Below are 17,919 nucleotides of genomic sequence, written 5' to 3'. Positions count from 1 at the left end.
CCCCAGTATGCAAGGGGAATTAGTTACCCCTCTGCAAACGCGGCGGGGGGCTGCGTTGCAGAGAGGTGTAACAAGTCCCATAGCCTCATTACACCTCTGCAATGTAGCCCTCTGGCGCATACTGGAGGTTCCAGGTGGGCTAGTTGGCCTCCAGGGGCCCCCAGTATGCAAGGGGAATTAGTTCCCCCTCTTCAAACATGCACGGGGGCTGCGTTGCAGAGAGGTGTAAAAAATGGTGTGGCCTCATTACACCTCTCTGCAATGCAGCCCCCTGGTGCATACTGGAGGCTCCTGGTGGGCTAGTTGGCCCCCAGGGACCCCCAGTATGCAAGGGGAATTAGTTACCCCTCTGCAAACGCGGCGGGGGGCTGCGTTGCAGAGAGGTGTAACAAGGCCCATAGCCTCATTACACCTCTGCAATGCAGCCCTCTTGCGCATACTGGAGGTTCCAGGTGGGCTAGTTGGCCTTCAGGGGCCCCCAGTATGCAAGGGGAATTAGTTCCCCCTCTTCAAACATGCACGGGGGCTGCGTTGCAGAGAGGTGTAAAAAGGGGCGTGGCTTCATTACACCTCTCTGCAATGCAGTCCCCTGGCGCATACTGGAGATTCCTGGTGGGCTTTCAGGTCTTATATAGCTAGGAAATAGCATTAAAAAAACCTTTGAAATTTACTGAAAAAAACATAGGTTTCAGGCCTTATATAGTTAGGAATTAGCATTTAAAAAACCTATGAAATTCACTGAAAAAAACATAGGTTTCACACCAGTTATAGTTAGGAATTAGCATTTAAAAAACCTATTAAATTCACTGAAAAAAAACATAGGTTTGACACCAGTTATAGTTAGCTGGAAATTTTACTGACATACAAACATTGAAATTCCCACGTTATAGTTAGTTGGACTCACTATAACTTGCGCGCCTGCAATGCACTGCTGATGACGTCACATATTACATCACTCATGACATGGTCAGTGACATCACTCATGACATCACTGATGACACCATCCTTGTGACAGAGTGACAGACCTCCTTTCAGTGTAATGTAACCCTTGAAACACATATTCAAAAATAGAAACTAAAAATTTCAAAAAAATAGAGATACCCATACCAGTTACAACAACCAATTCAGTAATACCACCATCTGTATACACATCCACTCATTCACCAAAAGTTCTATATAGTCACTCATACATATATTCACTCATGATATGTAGTGAAACACCTATACATCCTGTTACACACCGACATTCATCCAAAAGTTACTCACACACATAACCACACATGCAAATAAACTATTGAACATCCATTTATTTGCATATACAGCTATACACACACTACCACCTTACTTCTAAGGAAACTTACACATACATACTCTCTTAAACAATCACTTATAGAAACACATACGTATTTAAACAAGAACTCTTTCAATCTCTCACTCTCACATATACTCACTTATATACATCAATACTCACATATGCTAGATTAAAACATATGTAGTTACTGATAAAGACACTAGTGAGACAGTCATTCACTCACTAACACACACATATACACACTCATCCACCCATACAGTCCTGCACATATGCTGTCTTCAAAACACATACAAACAGTGAGTCAGTCATTGATGCATCTATGTGCTAAGTAACACCCCCACCAAACCATACAGACACTCATACTGATACTAAAAAAACATCTAATAACCCATATACACACACATGTAGCTACTCACCAACCCATGCAGCCACTTATACACAAAGTGAAACACTGATACAAACATGTAAATATTTAAACAATACTCGCTAATATATGTATTCACTAAGATACACTTAATAAGCCAGTTAACCGATCAATTAAAAAAAAAAAACATCCATTAAGACACTTATTTAAACATTTATTCTTCCATCGACCTTTACATATACATATATAAAACATATTTATTTTTCAGAAAGACACACATTCACTGGATGGTGTCATCAGTGATGTCATGAGTGATGTCACTGACCATGTCATGAGTGATGTAATATGTGACGTCATCAGCAGTGCATTGCAGACACGCAAGTTATAGTGAGTCCAACTAACTATAACGTGGGAATTTCAATGGTTTTATGTCTGTAAAATTTCCAGCTAACTATAACTGGTGTCAAACCTATGGTTTTTTCAGTGAATATATTTATATATAAAACCTAAATTCAGTTTATGTGGACCAAAACTTTTTTTTTTTAAATGTTTCCACAATAGATTAATTCTTGAATGATAACCCCATTGAAGTGCCAACTTTCTCTGTCAAGGAAACAGAATCTACTTTTGCATTGATGTACCTGTACGGCGTTGTGCGCTGGGAAAAAAAGGGCTTTGCTGTGACCAACATATATATAAACAGACATTATTATTTGGGTTGTGGTTATTTTTGAGGTTTGGTGGGTAGTTTATAAAATGTACTACTTTTTACATTTATAAAAAATGTTTTAATACTTTTTCTGAAAAGTAAATATGTTATTTGTTGGTCAGGTTTTTGGAGTTTTGTAGGGCTTTTTGGTGGGTAGTGTATCAGGGGTTATCAGGCTCCAAGAGATAGTCCGGCCCTGCAGACAACACCCACTATACCTGCCCAAAGACTGTATAAAGTGGGGGCGCCGGCGTGCCTCGGATAGGCCATTCATGAAAGGTGGGGAACAGAGCCAAGCATATAGACCAGGTTCTGTGACCAAACCTGCTACACATTGCCAGAGTCCATGCGTAAGGGGGTGCTCGCCACTTGCTGTGGGTTGTGCCCACTGAACGTTTGGATATGAAATATGATTAAAACCTCAAACGAAGTCACTGAAACCAATAAAAGGCTAATGTGAAGTTATACATGCATATAGCTGCAGCACCTCAACGTATGTTAAAAAAAAAAAAACAGGCATTCACCTAAAAAAACTGGTCAAGTACCGATATCGATATAAAATACAATTGAAAAACTGTGAAATTCACAAGAGGTGGTAACTCGCACATCAAATTCAATGTTTCTGACTTCACAATATTTACTACAGTAAAAAAAAACACCAAAAAATAAAATGTAGTTAAACAACACTTAATAAACCCAAAAATTATACTACATTCCCAATCATCTTTGTGAGAGTGGTATGGATAAAGTGATATGTAATATCATCTGTAAAATGATGTACATTGTTTATCACTGCACCTGTTTCATAAAGGGTGCGATCATGAGTATTGCTTTTGATGTGCAGGTTATGGTTTGCATGGCTGTTGTGCTAGTTATGGATTGTATACACTAGTGTAGGGAATACCATCAGCGCAAACTCTTCCGGCTTTGCCATCGACTCCACCAGTGTCGGAAGTTGACTCTGCGACACAAAATGGAGGGTCAGTTGTTCACTCTAGTGTGATTAGTCCACCTCCCTCTTAGGCAGAGTTAACTCCGTGAAGCGCGGCTGTGGTCATGGTGTGGTCATAGAGAACAAACGTATAGTGTTGCCAAAATGCTCATATTTAACTCCCATTCTCAGTGCCCTTGTATGCAGGAAGAATTTCCACCAACATCGATGGACATTGGTAAATCTTACACAGAAATGTTTATCCCCCTTAATCTTACAAGGCAGAGACAACTGTTTCGTGTGAGTAACTCCAGTAACGACAAATCCTCAATAGGACAAATTTTCAACCACCATCTTAGAAAATGATGTAAATCCTCTAAAAGGAGTGACAGAAGATCCACAGATCACACTGGTACTCGGGCTTAAACGTTTTAATCCTACATAATGACATATCATTACCCATCCATCCTCCTTTTAGTTTCATGTTGCATCCCATTTTCTAATTTCTAATTTCGCCATTTTCCACTCTGATTCACCTGTCAGAAAAATCGAAGTTTTTTTTAATCTAAGTTTTATTGTTTGTTGATCTTCTGAACAAAATCACCAAACTAGAAATACTAAAGTATTAATCACACCTCAGTGGTTTCATTAAGAGACAGTGAAAGACCTCAGCCTCTGTTGACACACCTAGAAGGGCTAAATATTCTGAGATTCTTGGAAAGTTTCACGGAGAAGCACGTATTCACTGGAGGTGGAGACGGAGGATTTCACAATTAAAAGGCGTAGCTCCGAAAGCCTCGTATAAAGTTATGTAAAGGAAGCGAGGTCCTGGTGAAACAGAGTCTGTTCCTAGCAGGGTGCTCATTCTAGCTCCGAGTTCCGCTTGAGTAGGTGACGGATATGGCTCGCGTGTTGGCTGCCCTGTTGCTTCTCTGTGTGATTACAGTGATCAGCTCAGCTGCGCGTGTAAATCCTCCAAGGAAAGTCCCCGAAAGTGCAATTTCTTCAGCCAATGAGAACCACGAGCGGGAACAAAGCAGAAACAAGCGACCGGACGCCGGTATTGTTGACAGACCTGTGAGTACTGCATGACAAAATTGTTTAAATGTGTCTTTCAAGCAGAACAATCCTGAGACTAGCGGCCCCATGCCACATATGAGCCCCGGCAGCGCTAACTTGAGACCTGGTGGCCCAGAAATAGAAGCAGCGCTGCTCCCTGTCAGTTAGATTGCATGACAGGAGGCAGAGCTTTAAGTGGGCCGGGTCCCTCCGGGTCTCAGCTACAGTAGCATTTTAGAATGGACATTAAAATGGGTCCCTATAGGGCCGCATATTCGTGTCCTTAACTGTTCTGATAGTCATGGACAATTGATGTAATGAATTTTTTCGTAATCCATGTTAGTGATTTAGTTTCCGTTTGTATTTCACATGTTTTACTGAATCTTGCACTCCCCTTGAGTGTTAGGTATTCTCAGGATCAGGGCGTCTAGTGGGATAAAAAAACTTGAGGGAGTTTCTCAGAGGGGTGTAGCCGATGTAATTAAGGGTGTGGCTTACATTCATGTAAGCTAAAAACCAGTGCTTACACGCTTATCATAGTGTGCTGCTTGACTGGCATTTTGCTGCTTCTGTCATTGCATGACATCCAGATATAAAATACAAGTAACATTACACCTACAACATGGCAGGGCAATTGGCTTTGCCAATGGTTGTTAGTTGCATAAGCTAAATAAGCAACAACTATGGCTTGTTGTATAAGATATTAAAAAAGCTTTATTTCTGAAATAATGAGACTGTGAAAGAACTAGAACGAGTCTCATTGAAGTTTCTTCAAAACCCGTGAAGAGTAGTACTGCTTCAGAATTAGGACTTTTATTTCACCATGAGGGTGAGGACAACAATTTAGAACCCCATAGGGACCTGTTTCAGCACCTGCTTTGTAGACTACTGGTGCTGAGCACAGACAGGACCCAGTTTACTTAAAGCCCTGGCCAGGATGTTATGATTTGGGATTTTTCATGCAGCATATATATTGTATAGTACATGCATATTGAAGTAGATCAGCTCCAGGTGTTTATAACAGCCATGGTTAAAAGCTCTGGAGCTGAGTCTGAAAGCAGTGCAAATTTCTCACAGTGCCTGTCAGAGGGTCAAAAAGTTGCTCAGAATACATGGTCATTCAAAACCTTGGCTTCTCTGCAGAGCTCACAGAAACAACTCCTGACAAAACCAATAGTCCTGGCTGTAGTTGGGTGTATGCCAGTTGTTCTGTTATTATAGCTGAATGTAATATCAGAAAGCACAGAGAGACCCCAAAATACAGGTTTGGTGGCACACTATGATGTGGCATAATGGTCAGAGCTGCCGACTTTGGCACTGTGGAACCAGGAATGAGTCTCGGCGTCGGGGCAAATCTCCTAATGTCCCTGTGCCTACCGAAAATGAATGTGTCCTTGTCTAATTCAACTGGTGCTCATATCAGTGCCCCAATAACTTCGGGTCGAGTTCGCATTATAGAAAACCATTAAGAAAAATGTTGTTTATGTGTTTAAACCATGCCTATAACTACTTATGCCATGCACCTTTTTGAGACCTCCCCCCTCCACACACATTTTTCATCCCACTTAAAGCCTTGATAGTGAGAGTGGAAAAAAATCATCATATCAACAGATATATGGCACTGTCCTGTTCTATTCCTAGCACTGGTACAGAATTATGCTGCAGAGCATCATGCACATGCCTTTGCACCATAATGCAAAGGCCTGTGTGTGATGTCTAGCATAGGTTTGGTAAATATTGTACCACCACGGATGTGTGCTGTGAAGTTCAGCACGCTTGCAAGTCGAAAAAGTCTGAGAAATAATAACATTCCTGCTTTCACCCCTGCTTCAAAGCGGTACATTCTCTGGTGCAAAGCCCTGTCACTATTGTTAAAAGAAAGGGGTTTGCATCAAAAACCATGGTTGATTGCATGGGAATGCCCATGTGACACTAATGGAATGCCCCTTGACGCAGAGTATCGTAAAGCAGTGCAAATCACTACTTTGTGTTACCTTGAGGCAACTTTCCAGTGTAAAGCAAGATTTGCTCTAAAAAGTAAATCCCACAACAAATTTGCAGTGGTTTGCATCCCTTTTGTGACTTAAACTCAGGGCAAAATGTTTGTAAATCTGCCCCAGTCTCTGCTAATGTTTGGAGCTGACTTGTGCTTCATGTAGTTGAAGAGCCTGGTCTATCCTACCTCCTTAGACACTGTGGCAGTAAAGTGAAATGGAAGTTTGCTTTGTCCGGAATTATAGCAGCATTTGTTGGTGTGTAGTGTTACATCAGGATTATTGCACAATGGTATTGTAATTACCCAATCCTGTGTGTGGTTTGGAAATACCATTGGTGATATATCCTGATTGGGTAACATCCACCTGGTAGTCAAAATTGCAGTCATTGTCAATGGCATTTTGCAACACATATAGAAGAAGGAAAACACCATCAGTCATTGTTTTTCTGCAGGAAGGTATTCCTTCCTGCACAAAAACTATTATCCCTGCAATGCAGGAACCTTTGCGTCATGGTGCAATGGTGCCTGAGTTGGCCGTAGGCAGTCAATTGTGCGCCAGTGCAGTGGAAAGAACAGGGATGAGTCTTATTGTTGTAAGTACGACCCATCCCTGGACTTTCGTACTGATGCAGCTCAGTGTAGAAAGATGGCTTGTGGCGCCGCTCTGCAACATTTTCTAGTAATTGTGCCCCTTTGTTTTTTCCACCATTTCCATTCGCCCGGATAGGTGTATATATAATATATTCACTGAAAAAACCATAGGTTATAGACCATATATAGTTAGGAATTAGCATTTAAAAAACCTTATTTTACTCACACAAAACCATTGAAATTCCATATATAGTTAGTTGCACTAACTATATATCGCGCACCCGCAATCCACTGCTGATGATGTCACATATTACATCATTCATGACATGGTCAGTGACATCACTGATGACATCACTGATGACATCTCAAATGACATCACTGATGACATCACTGATGACATCACTGATGACAACATCCAGTGACTGTATGTTTCTGTAAAGTTAAAATGTGTCTTACATATTGAAGAATGAGTGGAAGTATAAGTGTCTGGACAAAGGATTTAGTTACACGGTTCATGCAACAAACACCGACCAAATATGGCTTGCGTGTTGCAAGGCACGCCAGTTCCTGCTATCATCCCCACGTTCAAGTTGTTGGAAAATGGTAGTTATTTGATGCTCAATAATGAAGATTGTTCTGGGTTAATTAAAAGTATTCCTTTTATCGTAACAGTAAGTGAACGGGTTATTTGCTGCAGAAATGTTCTATTTCCTCCCACACATGAACATAGGGAGTTTTCAATCTCGCCACAAATACCAACCTTGGGAGCAGATTTCAACGGCATGGCAAGAATAAGAGCTCTTTTGTCTCAGAGAGAGGTGGCCTTTCGTGCTTCACATAGCGAACACCCGTACAGAGGTGCAGACCCTTTTCAATACAGATTTGCCTTTCCATTTCAGCAAGATGGTTCGGACTATCTTTAACGCGTCCTCCACAAAGGCCCTGGCGCACTTTTTTAAAGTTGTTACCAGTGGTCTCGTGACTTCATTTGAGAAAATCTTTGGAGTTATCCCTGCTTTCTTTCATTCTATTTTTTCCACTCTGCTTCGTGGATTCCCATTTTTACTTGCATTACCAGCGGACGCTCTTGTGCTTTTTTACATTTTTAAATATGGATGTCCCTCCTGTGCAAGCTCCCGCCCTGCAGCTGCTGACACTGTTCCGCAATCGCATGCTAGAATATTATGGCACAATGCCGTTGGCGATATTAAGCATGGCATATGGATTATCTTTTCGATTCTCCTACTTCACCTGTGTCCAGCCTGTATTTCACTGCCTGACCTGTGATTTCGATTGGGCCATTGATTTGTGTCTCTGCGGACCGGTTTCTCCTGACGTCGACTTTAATCAGCTGATGACTCCTATCATTACTCACGAGTTGGTTTGTCCTGGCGAAAGGATTATGGCTGTGGCATTGATGCATGGACTAATTGGTCCCTGGAATTTACTGGCGGCAACACAGTCTTTCTTGGAGCAGAGCTTTCTTGAAAACCCACCGAGCTGTCCTCTGATGGTGATAGAGGATCCGGTGCTGGGAGAGCACGTATGTTCTTTTCCGCTTTTAAATTGGATGGCTGAACTCTTTTCGGATGAAGACGGTGACTTCCTATTGGAGGCTGTTGCAGCTTATTTTGCATACACAGTTATGTCATAGACCTTTTTCATGTTTGATATGCTGAGTACTAGCATTTCATTGACAATTCATTGACTTATTTGTCAAGTTTTTATTATTTAGCTTGCCTATTGGCTTAAGACTCGATAAAGTACTTGGCTGTTTTATTTTTCTTTAGCATTTAATTTTCCTAGTTTTTAATGCTTTACCTTGCGGACCGTCCACATATAAACTTGCAATCTGCTCTCATGAGATGGCACTTCTATTATCTTATTCAGTTCGTTTCCGGATCATGGGGAGGTGTCATCTAGGTCCTGGATATCTTTACACCGTGTTAAGTTAGCATGGGCTCATTACCGGTTTAAACGCCATTTTTCCTTTTTTGCAACTTCTGCACACGACACTTAGTTGTTGCTTTAGCTTTCAACCTAGTAGTTCATCGTGGTTTACATGAGAATAATATGTTATTGCTCTACTATCTGCTTTACTTGTTAAACTATATCTGTACAGCGAGTGCTGAAGTTTCAAGAACAACACGATACAGAATTGTTATGAGGTCTGATCTCCACGACTTCATACTCATAACATAAGTGCAACTTCTGCCAATTCTGGGCATGAGGCGGGTTTTATATTGCTTTGCCGAACACACATACACAACAGTTGATGCGGTTCACATGAAGAGAGAGCTGGTGTATGGTGATGTGATTCCTTCAAATCTAAGACACTAAAGTATGGGCACGCCCTAAACCAACACAAAGAGACCTTCTTAGCAAATAATATAATATGTGTATTAGGGAGGGTGAGATATAAGCAGCCGCGGGCCGTGGAGGGAGTTACGGTGGGGCAGGGAGGCGGGGAGGGGGAGGGGCAGGGTGGAGCCCTCTCCACCCTGCCCCTCCCGCTCCCCGCCTCCCTGCCCCACCGTAACTTCCTCCACGGCCCGCGGCTGCTTATAAGTGTTGCTAACTCTTATTCATTTACAGCATGTTAACATACTGTCACCATTCGCTTTTTATGTACTAGTAACTATGCTGGTAATTTTGCTACTGATAATATGTGTACTTGTATTATCTAAGATACTACGCCTGAGAAGACGGCATTAGTAAATAAACATTTCAAATACACATGTGTTCTTCTTAACTCCATGTTCTGGTTTCTAAGAAATATATAACGACCGACTGTTCATGAGTTCCACGTATCCTGAGGTACTATAAGTTCATATTCTGGATTGTCTAAACATTGAGAGTTTGTTATATCCAATGTGACACTGTACCTAGCTTGCTAAGGGGTTTTGATTACTAAGGTGAGTTTTGGGACACCCTAATTCGCCGAGGTTCCAATCCTCTGTCCACAGTTCTGTGTGAGAACAGAAACCCTGCGACAGGGGCACACCTGAGCCTTGCTGGAGCTTCATCACACTTGCGATACAACTCCAGCAATGCGCCTCCTTTACGGCACAGATACGTCACGCATCTGTGCTGTTTTTGCCCCATGATGCGCCGCATTGTAAATGCAGCACACCATAGGTGACGGAACAGCGGCACAGAATGACTAACACATCCCTGGTGATGCGCCAGTCATCATAAATCTATCCCTATGCTTCTTATCTTGTTACAGATGAACCGCCATATGTATCATCAAAGTTTTTTGCATTTCCTAAATAGCGAACTTTAAGGAATAAATAGCGATTCTTTACCATTCCTAGTTTGCGATGACCTATTCGCTAATTACAAATTACCCATTCATTTCCATGCAGCAGGAGGCCCATAGGAATGAAGGTGCAATTTGCGATTAGCAATTACCTCATCGCAAATTACGAATTTTTCCGAGGGTGCAGGGGTGTCTCAAGAACACCCTGCTGCACCCCCGAAAAAGAAATTTGGGGGCATATGGCGCACATAAATTTTGAACACATTCCTTTACCTCAAAAACGATTTTCTTTTTTTTTATATATTCATACTTTGAGTTTCAAAACAGTCTCAGAAACACACCAATTTGTCTTCAGCAGAGCAAAAGGTATGCACTCCAGACTCTGCAGCTATCAAAAGCACAGAAATGCTGTAATTCCTCACACATATCTCTCATGTCACACCAATCAAAACTCTTCCCTCACTTTTTTTCAAAGCAAAACCCTGCCCCCTCTCTGCTTTTTCTGCATAGCAACCACCTCTTGCAAGACCTCTGGTGTTTCCAAGTTCACACAACAATGTTGCAATTGAACTCTGAACTCTCAGTGCACCTGCATATCCAGAGCATTCTTTCATTTAATGATTTTTTCTTCGCCACTCAAAATACATCTTTCAACGAACTCATCCATGCACACTAACTTTCTGTTTTCAGCAATCAAAATCCACCAATCACTCTTACTGCTTCATTAACACAGAAACTCCTCAGTTTTTTTCATTTTACACTCTCATTTTTTCAACTGCCATTTCATTGCCACACTTCATCTGACTGCAGGAGAACCTTCTCTCGCCATGTTTTCTGTCTTGATTGTTGGACATAGTTATATCTATTGGGCTCAAAGGTACGCTGAAAACAGGAATTTACCTAACCTCAATTTACAAGATGTGGAAATTAAGTGGTTTGGCCACAGAGGATTAAAATGTCACCAATTGATACATTGGTGAAAACCTTTATGCATTTGCCAAAACCTGACCTGTTAATTGTGCACTGTGGAGGTAATGATTTGGGCACTTTGACTGGGGTAGGTCTGGAAATGCTTTTAAAGGACACCTTTGAGCAATTGATGGCACTTTTTCCTCAGACTGCCTTGGTATATTCAAATATATGCCAAAGACAAAAATGGAGGTGGTCGAACCAATTTTGTCCACAAATTGAGAAATCGAGGAAGCATGTAAACAAATCTGTTTCAGCTTACATGAGAGACCATGGAATGGGCTCCCTGTACAACAATAACTTGCGTTACTACATGCAAGATATCTACAGAGGAGATGGAGTTCACTTCTCAGATGAGGGCAACAGAATTTTCACTCTGAATTTAAGACTGTGCATTGGTACCTACTTATAAGTACCTAAATGTACCATAAACCCAAAAGCTCTTCTCAGAGCTACCCTACATCTGATCACTCACAATTATTATTTTACTCTAACTTTTTTCACTAATTTTCAAGAAAGTACGCTCCCCAGAACGCTTCCCGGTTCGCGAACCGGGCGCACTCCACGCAAAAAAACTAAAAAAACGGTATATTTTTTTTTTGCCCTGCGAGACCCTTTCAAAGCCTCCACATCAAACCTAGGGGGTCAGGGACGATCTACTATGCCCCCTTATGGTCATTTGCCCCTTCGCTTTGGCCTCCTCTTGTCTCTCGATCCTACCGAGAGACAAGATGGCGGCCGCTACGGACTGTTTGGAATGTTTACAGACGCCGAAGAACCAATCAGCTTCGCAAACCTCCGTAACGCGAAAAGTACGCGAAGCGGAGCGCTGTTACAGATATATATCTTTTTTTGAACGTTAATTTCTCAAAATCCACTGGAGCACATATATTGAGACCTAGCAAAGGCACATCGGGCTACCAGTCCCTAATATTTGACCAAGTTTCGTGCAAATCCATTCAGCCGTTCGATTATTATTATTATTTTTTTTTTGCCCCGCGGGGCCCTTTTAAAACCTCCACATCAAACCTAGGGGGTCAGCGAGGATCTACTATGCCCCCTTATGGTCATTTGCCCCTTCGCTTTGGACTCCTCTTGTCTCTCGATCCTACCGAGAGACAAGATGACGGCCGCTACGGACTGTTTGGAATGTTGACAGACGCCGGAGAACCAATCAGCTTCGCTTCACAAAGCTCCGTTGCGCGCAAAGTACGCGAACTGGAGCGCTGCCCGGTCCGCTGTTACAGATATATATCTTTTTTTAAACGTTAATTTCTCAAAATCCACCTTAGCACATATATTGAGACCTACAAAAGGCACATCGGGCTACCAGTCCCTACAATTTTGCCAAGTTTCGTGCAAATCCATTCAGCCGTTCGGGCTAAAAGTGAGGCCAACTCAATGTTAAAAACACGTTTTGGGACCCCCCTTTTTTCTCGGCCCCCCCCTTGACAAACCCCCCCCCAAATTTTCAAGGGCTGCTCAGAAACAAAATGTGCCATTTTCCTGAAAATTTCAGCCAATTCCGTCCACAAACGCCAAAGTTATTAGACATAGAATTTTCAAAAATCCCATAGAGAAAAAATCCTAACTATATATACCTACTGGCGACCGCCAGTAGGTAATGAGAGAGAGCCATGTTTCAATAACTGTATTATATAAACGATAAACCCACCCTGGTTGCAATTAGGTCATAAGATCACTTGCATTATGCAGCACTGTAGGACCAAATTATGCAGCATGAGTGGAGAAGTGTGGCTCAATGGTCAGAGTGGCAGACCCTGATGCAGAAGTCTGGCCCGGGACCAGGGTTCAAGTCCCGCCTCGGCGGGTCTTGGGCTCAATTTCCTCAGACCTGATAATTCTCGCCTTGGTGCCTATTCTAATCATGAGTCCCACTCTGCAACTCTGGCCAATAGCTCGCTTAGTCTCCACAGCGGCCCCAACAACGCTAGGATGCCTGGCTTCCCCTTGGGGGTGCCCAGGAGTGGGCACTTCACAGGGAAAGGCCAGGAAGGGTTCCTCAGCGGTATTCGTACAAGCGCCGAGAGGCCTCCAGGTAGGCGTGCGCTATACAAAGTACCTCTACATTTACATTTACATGATTGACTACGTTATACAAAATTAAAAAGTCAAATTTGGGGGCGAAATGCGGCGCATTCTAAAGCAGTATTCGCTATTTTATCATTTTTACCAATGTTAACGCTGTCTGGGCAAAAAAATCACCTCATCATTCATAGTCTAACACCTAAATGCACCAATCAACAAATGAAAAGATAACTGCTTTTCCGTGGCAAAAAACTGCCACTGCATGGTAACACCTATGGTAGAGCTTTATTAACTTTTAACTGTTTGACATAAAAACAAAATCAGATTATGTCACAGTTGCAGCAAATTAATAATTCTCAGTTTCAGAATCGCATAATTTGAATGAGACTGCTGTTAATGGTTATAATTTCATGAGTTTTCTCAGCAAGGGTAGTTGCCAAACGTTTTTTCACCATCTACGCCACAGATACAATACAAATCCATGTATTTGTTACTTAATAGATTATCTCGCGTTGTAAGGAGTGGGAATAAAGAATGCCTGATATAAAAAATTAAGGTTTGCCACATGTTGTATTTAGATGTACTGCTGTGCAACATACTCTGGGTGAATCCACATATTTATGATCCATGATACAAAAGTGACTTCACTGTTCCCACCATCTGGATGTAAAACTGAATATTGAACAGAAATGAATGGTACCCTAACGTAGCCTTCAATACTTGATCAGATTTATTAATTTTGGGAAAATCACTGTATCATCCTCTGTCTCATTTACACTGGGAGTATGCCGCAGTGAAGGACAAAATAATTGGGACGGAGTTGCCTATAGTTATGTGGCAACTAAACCCAAATTACGCTGCACCTTTGAATAACCTCTTTCCATTAAAAACAGTTCCATAGAACAGCACAGTACTATTCAATTTCAAAATTTCTTTATTCGATCTAGAGAATAGCACATCATACAAGATACATGATAAAAAAAACACAATACATTGTTAAGACCTTTAAATACCAAATTGTATAAAAACATGCACAAAAACCTAAAAACATCAGATATGGTCATCCATATAAAAAAAAGTACACATTAAAAACATCAAGATTCTGTTTAAAAATATAATAATTCATGAGAGTGGACAACATTAAAAAACTCACCCACATGTGCTTACAGTATTATCAATTCAGATACGATCATCACTTTTCGAGGTAAGAATGTCATTCAATACTGGAACTCTCTGCCTCTCCACCTCAATCACCACTCTTTTAGGAAACAGCTAAAAACCTTCCTATTTCCCTAAAGCACTCCCTTCGTTTTTCTGTCATTCAGCGCTGGGAGGCCTCCGGGTAGCCATGCGCTCTACAAATGCCCTTTTCATTTCATTCATTCATTCATTTCAATAGCAGGATGTATCATAAAGAGGTGAGACCGATGATTCAGATAATAGAACAGAATGAATAAATGAAGATAAAGTGCGCACTTTTAAGAGGAGTAGGTAAAATGACAGTGGTAACCACAAGTGCATAAGATGATGGCTAGTGAATCATATACTAAAACAGCATAGACTTGCACAAATAAAGTAAGTTCTTTAAAAAGAAGCGCCTACCGCCCTACAGGTGAAATAATCTTTCCATTGCTGTAGAAAAAATTAGCGGGAATCTGCATTTACTAAACTTGCATTTGCGTAATTTTGGAACTAGAAACCGTCCATTGAGGGGAAGATAGAATTTGCAGAAAAACTATCGAAATGAAGTAGGGTCTGTGGTAATGACTCGTCACAGGGGAAAATTAATATATCCAAAGGAGCGAATTGACCCTGGGGGAACTCAGCAAACACAAGATGATCGACGGAGCGCTGACACTTTTCAGACACTCACCCCTAGTCATAGATCTGGGTTGAATCTATCATTGTTCTTTAGCTCACTTCGCCACCCCAGTTCAGACCCAGCTATATGCAAATTATGGATTTAGGCCTAGATCTTGGTACTGGGTGAAGGTATGACATTGCTCTGATTTCTGTCCATCAACTGTACTTTTTGCATTTGCCCCTCCCCCGAGTTGGATGGGTATGCCCAGACATGGGTCCCATGCTTTCCATGCCACCGAAGTTAAGCTGGAGTCAGACTATCGTGGCTCATGAGGGGTGAAACCCAGAAACCGGTCCTAGGATACTTGTTTCCAGTCCAGGGAGGACCTGGCCTGGTAGTCGGGCTGGACTGTTCCCATTGGGTGCAGGATCAAGACTGATTTGCATATGGCTGGGTTCAAACTGGAATGGCATGGGGAGCAACACAAATATGGATTTAGGCCCAGATCTCTGTACTGGTGTGAATGTATGACATTGTTCTGCATTCTGTCCATCAACTGTTCTTTTTGCATTTGTCACCCTGAGTGGGAGTGTGTGTCCAGATGGGGGTCCCATGCTCTCCATGCCACTGGAGTCAAGCTATCCTGTCTGATGCTGGAGTGAAACCCCGAAACTGGTCCTAGGATGCTCGTTTCCACTTCAGGGAGGCCTGGCCTGCCAGCTCGGGCTGGACTATTCCTATTGGGTGCAGGATCAAGACTGATTTGCATATGGCTGGACTTAAACTGGAATGGCATGGGGAGCAACAAAATGATGGATTTAGGCCCATATCTCTATACTGGGGTGAATGTATGACATTGTTCTGCATTCTGTCCATCAACTTTTCTTTTTGCATTTGTCACCACGAGTGGGACGGGTATGCCCAGATGTGGGTCTCATGCACTCCATGCCACAGGCGTCCAGCTATTCTGGCTGATGAGGGGTGAAACCCCGAAACCGGTCCTATGATGCTTGTTTCCAGTCCATGGAGAACCTGACCTGGCAGTACAGGCTGGACTGTTCCCGTTGGGTGCAGGATCAAGACTGATTTGCTTATGGCTGGGTTCAAACTGGAATGGCATGGGGAGCAAACAAAATGATGATTTAGGCCCAGATCTCTGTACTGAGGTGAATGTCTTACATTGTTCTGCATTCTCTCCATCAACTGTTCTTTTTGCATTTGTCACCCCGAGGGGAACCCAGACTGGTGCAGCCAAAAGCCTAGTCCATCAAATGGGACAACATTGGCAACTCTTTTAACAGCTGACTACAGTAATTAATAGCTGAAGGTGACATATGAACTCTAGTAAAGTGCCTAGAACATAAATCAACTCCATGTGAAGTTATTTAAAAACTATTAAATCTGTTTGAACCAGAAATAACATTTGGAAGCAGATGATGGATTATACACCTGTATCAAATTCATATTCACGTAGAAAACGCAGCAGCTGCTCAATCATAGTTTTCCATGTACCTTGGCCTGTGGCGCCTCCTCCGCTAAGGCGGGGGAGCGTCGCCCCACTGCTTTTAAGCAGTGTAACTTAAGGAAAAATACAATGATAATAACTGACTGATGGTAGCATTTTATTTGTTCCTGCTGCTTTGTGGCCAAAGCGGTCGGGGCTGTTTGCTCTCAGAGCAGGGCAGGGGAGTAGTGGTTTGCCCACTCTAAGTGCGCAGGATTGCCTGGGCAGCCCTCTCGGTCCGGCCAAACATTCATGCACACTTTGTATGTTCTACACATAGGCTGCATTACAGCCTGTGTTGAGAACATGCCCTGGCCCCCATTCTCTGGCTGAGCTCCAAACCACGATGTTTAGACCAATCAGAACGCTGCATTACAGCGGTGTGATTGGTCAGGGGAGCCTGGGTGCTTCCTACTCCCTTTTCCGTCCGAGTCCTGACACGGAGGAGAGACTGGAGAGACGCAGCAGCAATAAGGTAAGTTTTTTTTTTTTTTACTTCTCCCCCACTCCGTCACCCCGATCCGTGCCAGCCGCCACTGACCTTGACCTCAACTGATCAAACTGTGAGTGCTTAGAAACAAACAACCACCAGTATCAAGCACTACCGAAAACTAGACACCCATGTGGAATCATCAGATCTTAATTTGTGTTGGTGTTTTCTGGTGTTTGGTGACGGGACTTATTTCTAAACACAGGCTCCTATAATGGGATTACATCACATGGTGGCGCTGTGTGTTTATTCTTCAGCTGAATTCCTCAGCACTGTGATTATTTAAAAATGGTAAGTCTGGCACATAGGTACAGCTAGTACTGGCATTCTGCAGCAGTTGCAGGGCTGTTGGTGGGGCCAGCTGGAGTGAACTCCTTTGAAATGCTTTGGGCCCCTGGCACTTAATTTCGTACAAATTAAGAACTGGGACGCATTAAGCCAGATATAAGATCATACGCCCACATGCATCATTGTGACATTTTGCGATTTCTTAATTGCGAAAATTAAGGAATCGCAATTAAGAAATCGCAAAATGCTATGCATTAAGAAATCGCTATTTTTTTGCGATTTCTTAATTTCCCTTAATTGCGATTCACAATTTACGAATCGCAATTAAGGAATCCCTTCCCATTGATTCCTATGGGCCTAGAGGCCCATAGGAATGAATGGGAAGCCATTCTCATTTTGCGATTCGCAATTAAGGAATCACAAAATGAGAATGCTATTTCAAGGGTGTAGGGGGGTCCCAAGGACCCCCCCCTGCACCCCTGAAATTAAACTTTAAGAACATTTTTCACACACACATGCCCCAAGGGCATGTGTGTGTGTAAAATGAAACTTTCAAAAATGCACTTTTGTGCATTTTTGAAAGTTTTCGCA

The 17,919-nt window shown here is 42.3% G+C and overlaps 1 protein-coding gene across 1 annotated transcript in view; it reads left to right on the top strand.

The window, feature by feature from the left end:
- The first annotated feature begins 4,140 nt into the window (after positions 1-4,140).
- LOC144785169 (uncharacterized) overlaps positions 4,141-17,919 on the top strand; it is a 158,457-nt gene continuing 144,678 nt past the window's right edge. The window contains exon 1 of the mRNA XM_078664232.1: positions 4,141-4,393. Coding sequence (XP_078520358.1) covers positions 4,217-4,393 — 177 coding nt within the window. The 5' untranslated portion in view covers positions 4,141-4,216. The remainder of the gene's footprint in view (positions 4,394-17,919) is intronic.

This window comes from Lissotriton helveticus, chromosome 10 (genome assembly GCF_964261635.1).
Source record: "Lissotriton helveticus chromosome 10, aLisHel1.1, whole genome shotgun sequence".
Classification (NCBI taxonomy): Eukaryota; Metazoa; Chordata; class Amphibia; order Caudata; family Salamandridae; genus Lissotriton; species Lissotriton helveticus.
Note: the sequence above shows the minus strand (reverse complement) of the source record. Positions and strands in the feature narration are given on the sequence as shown.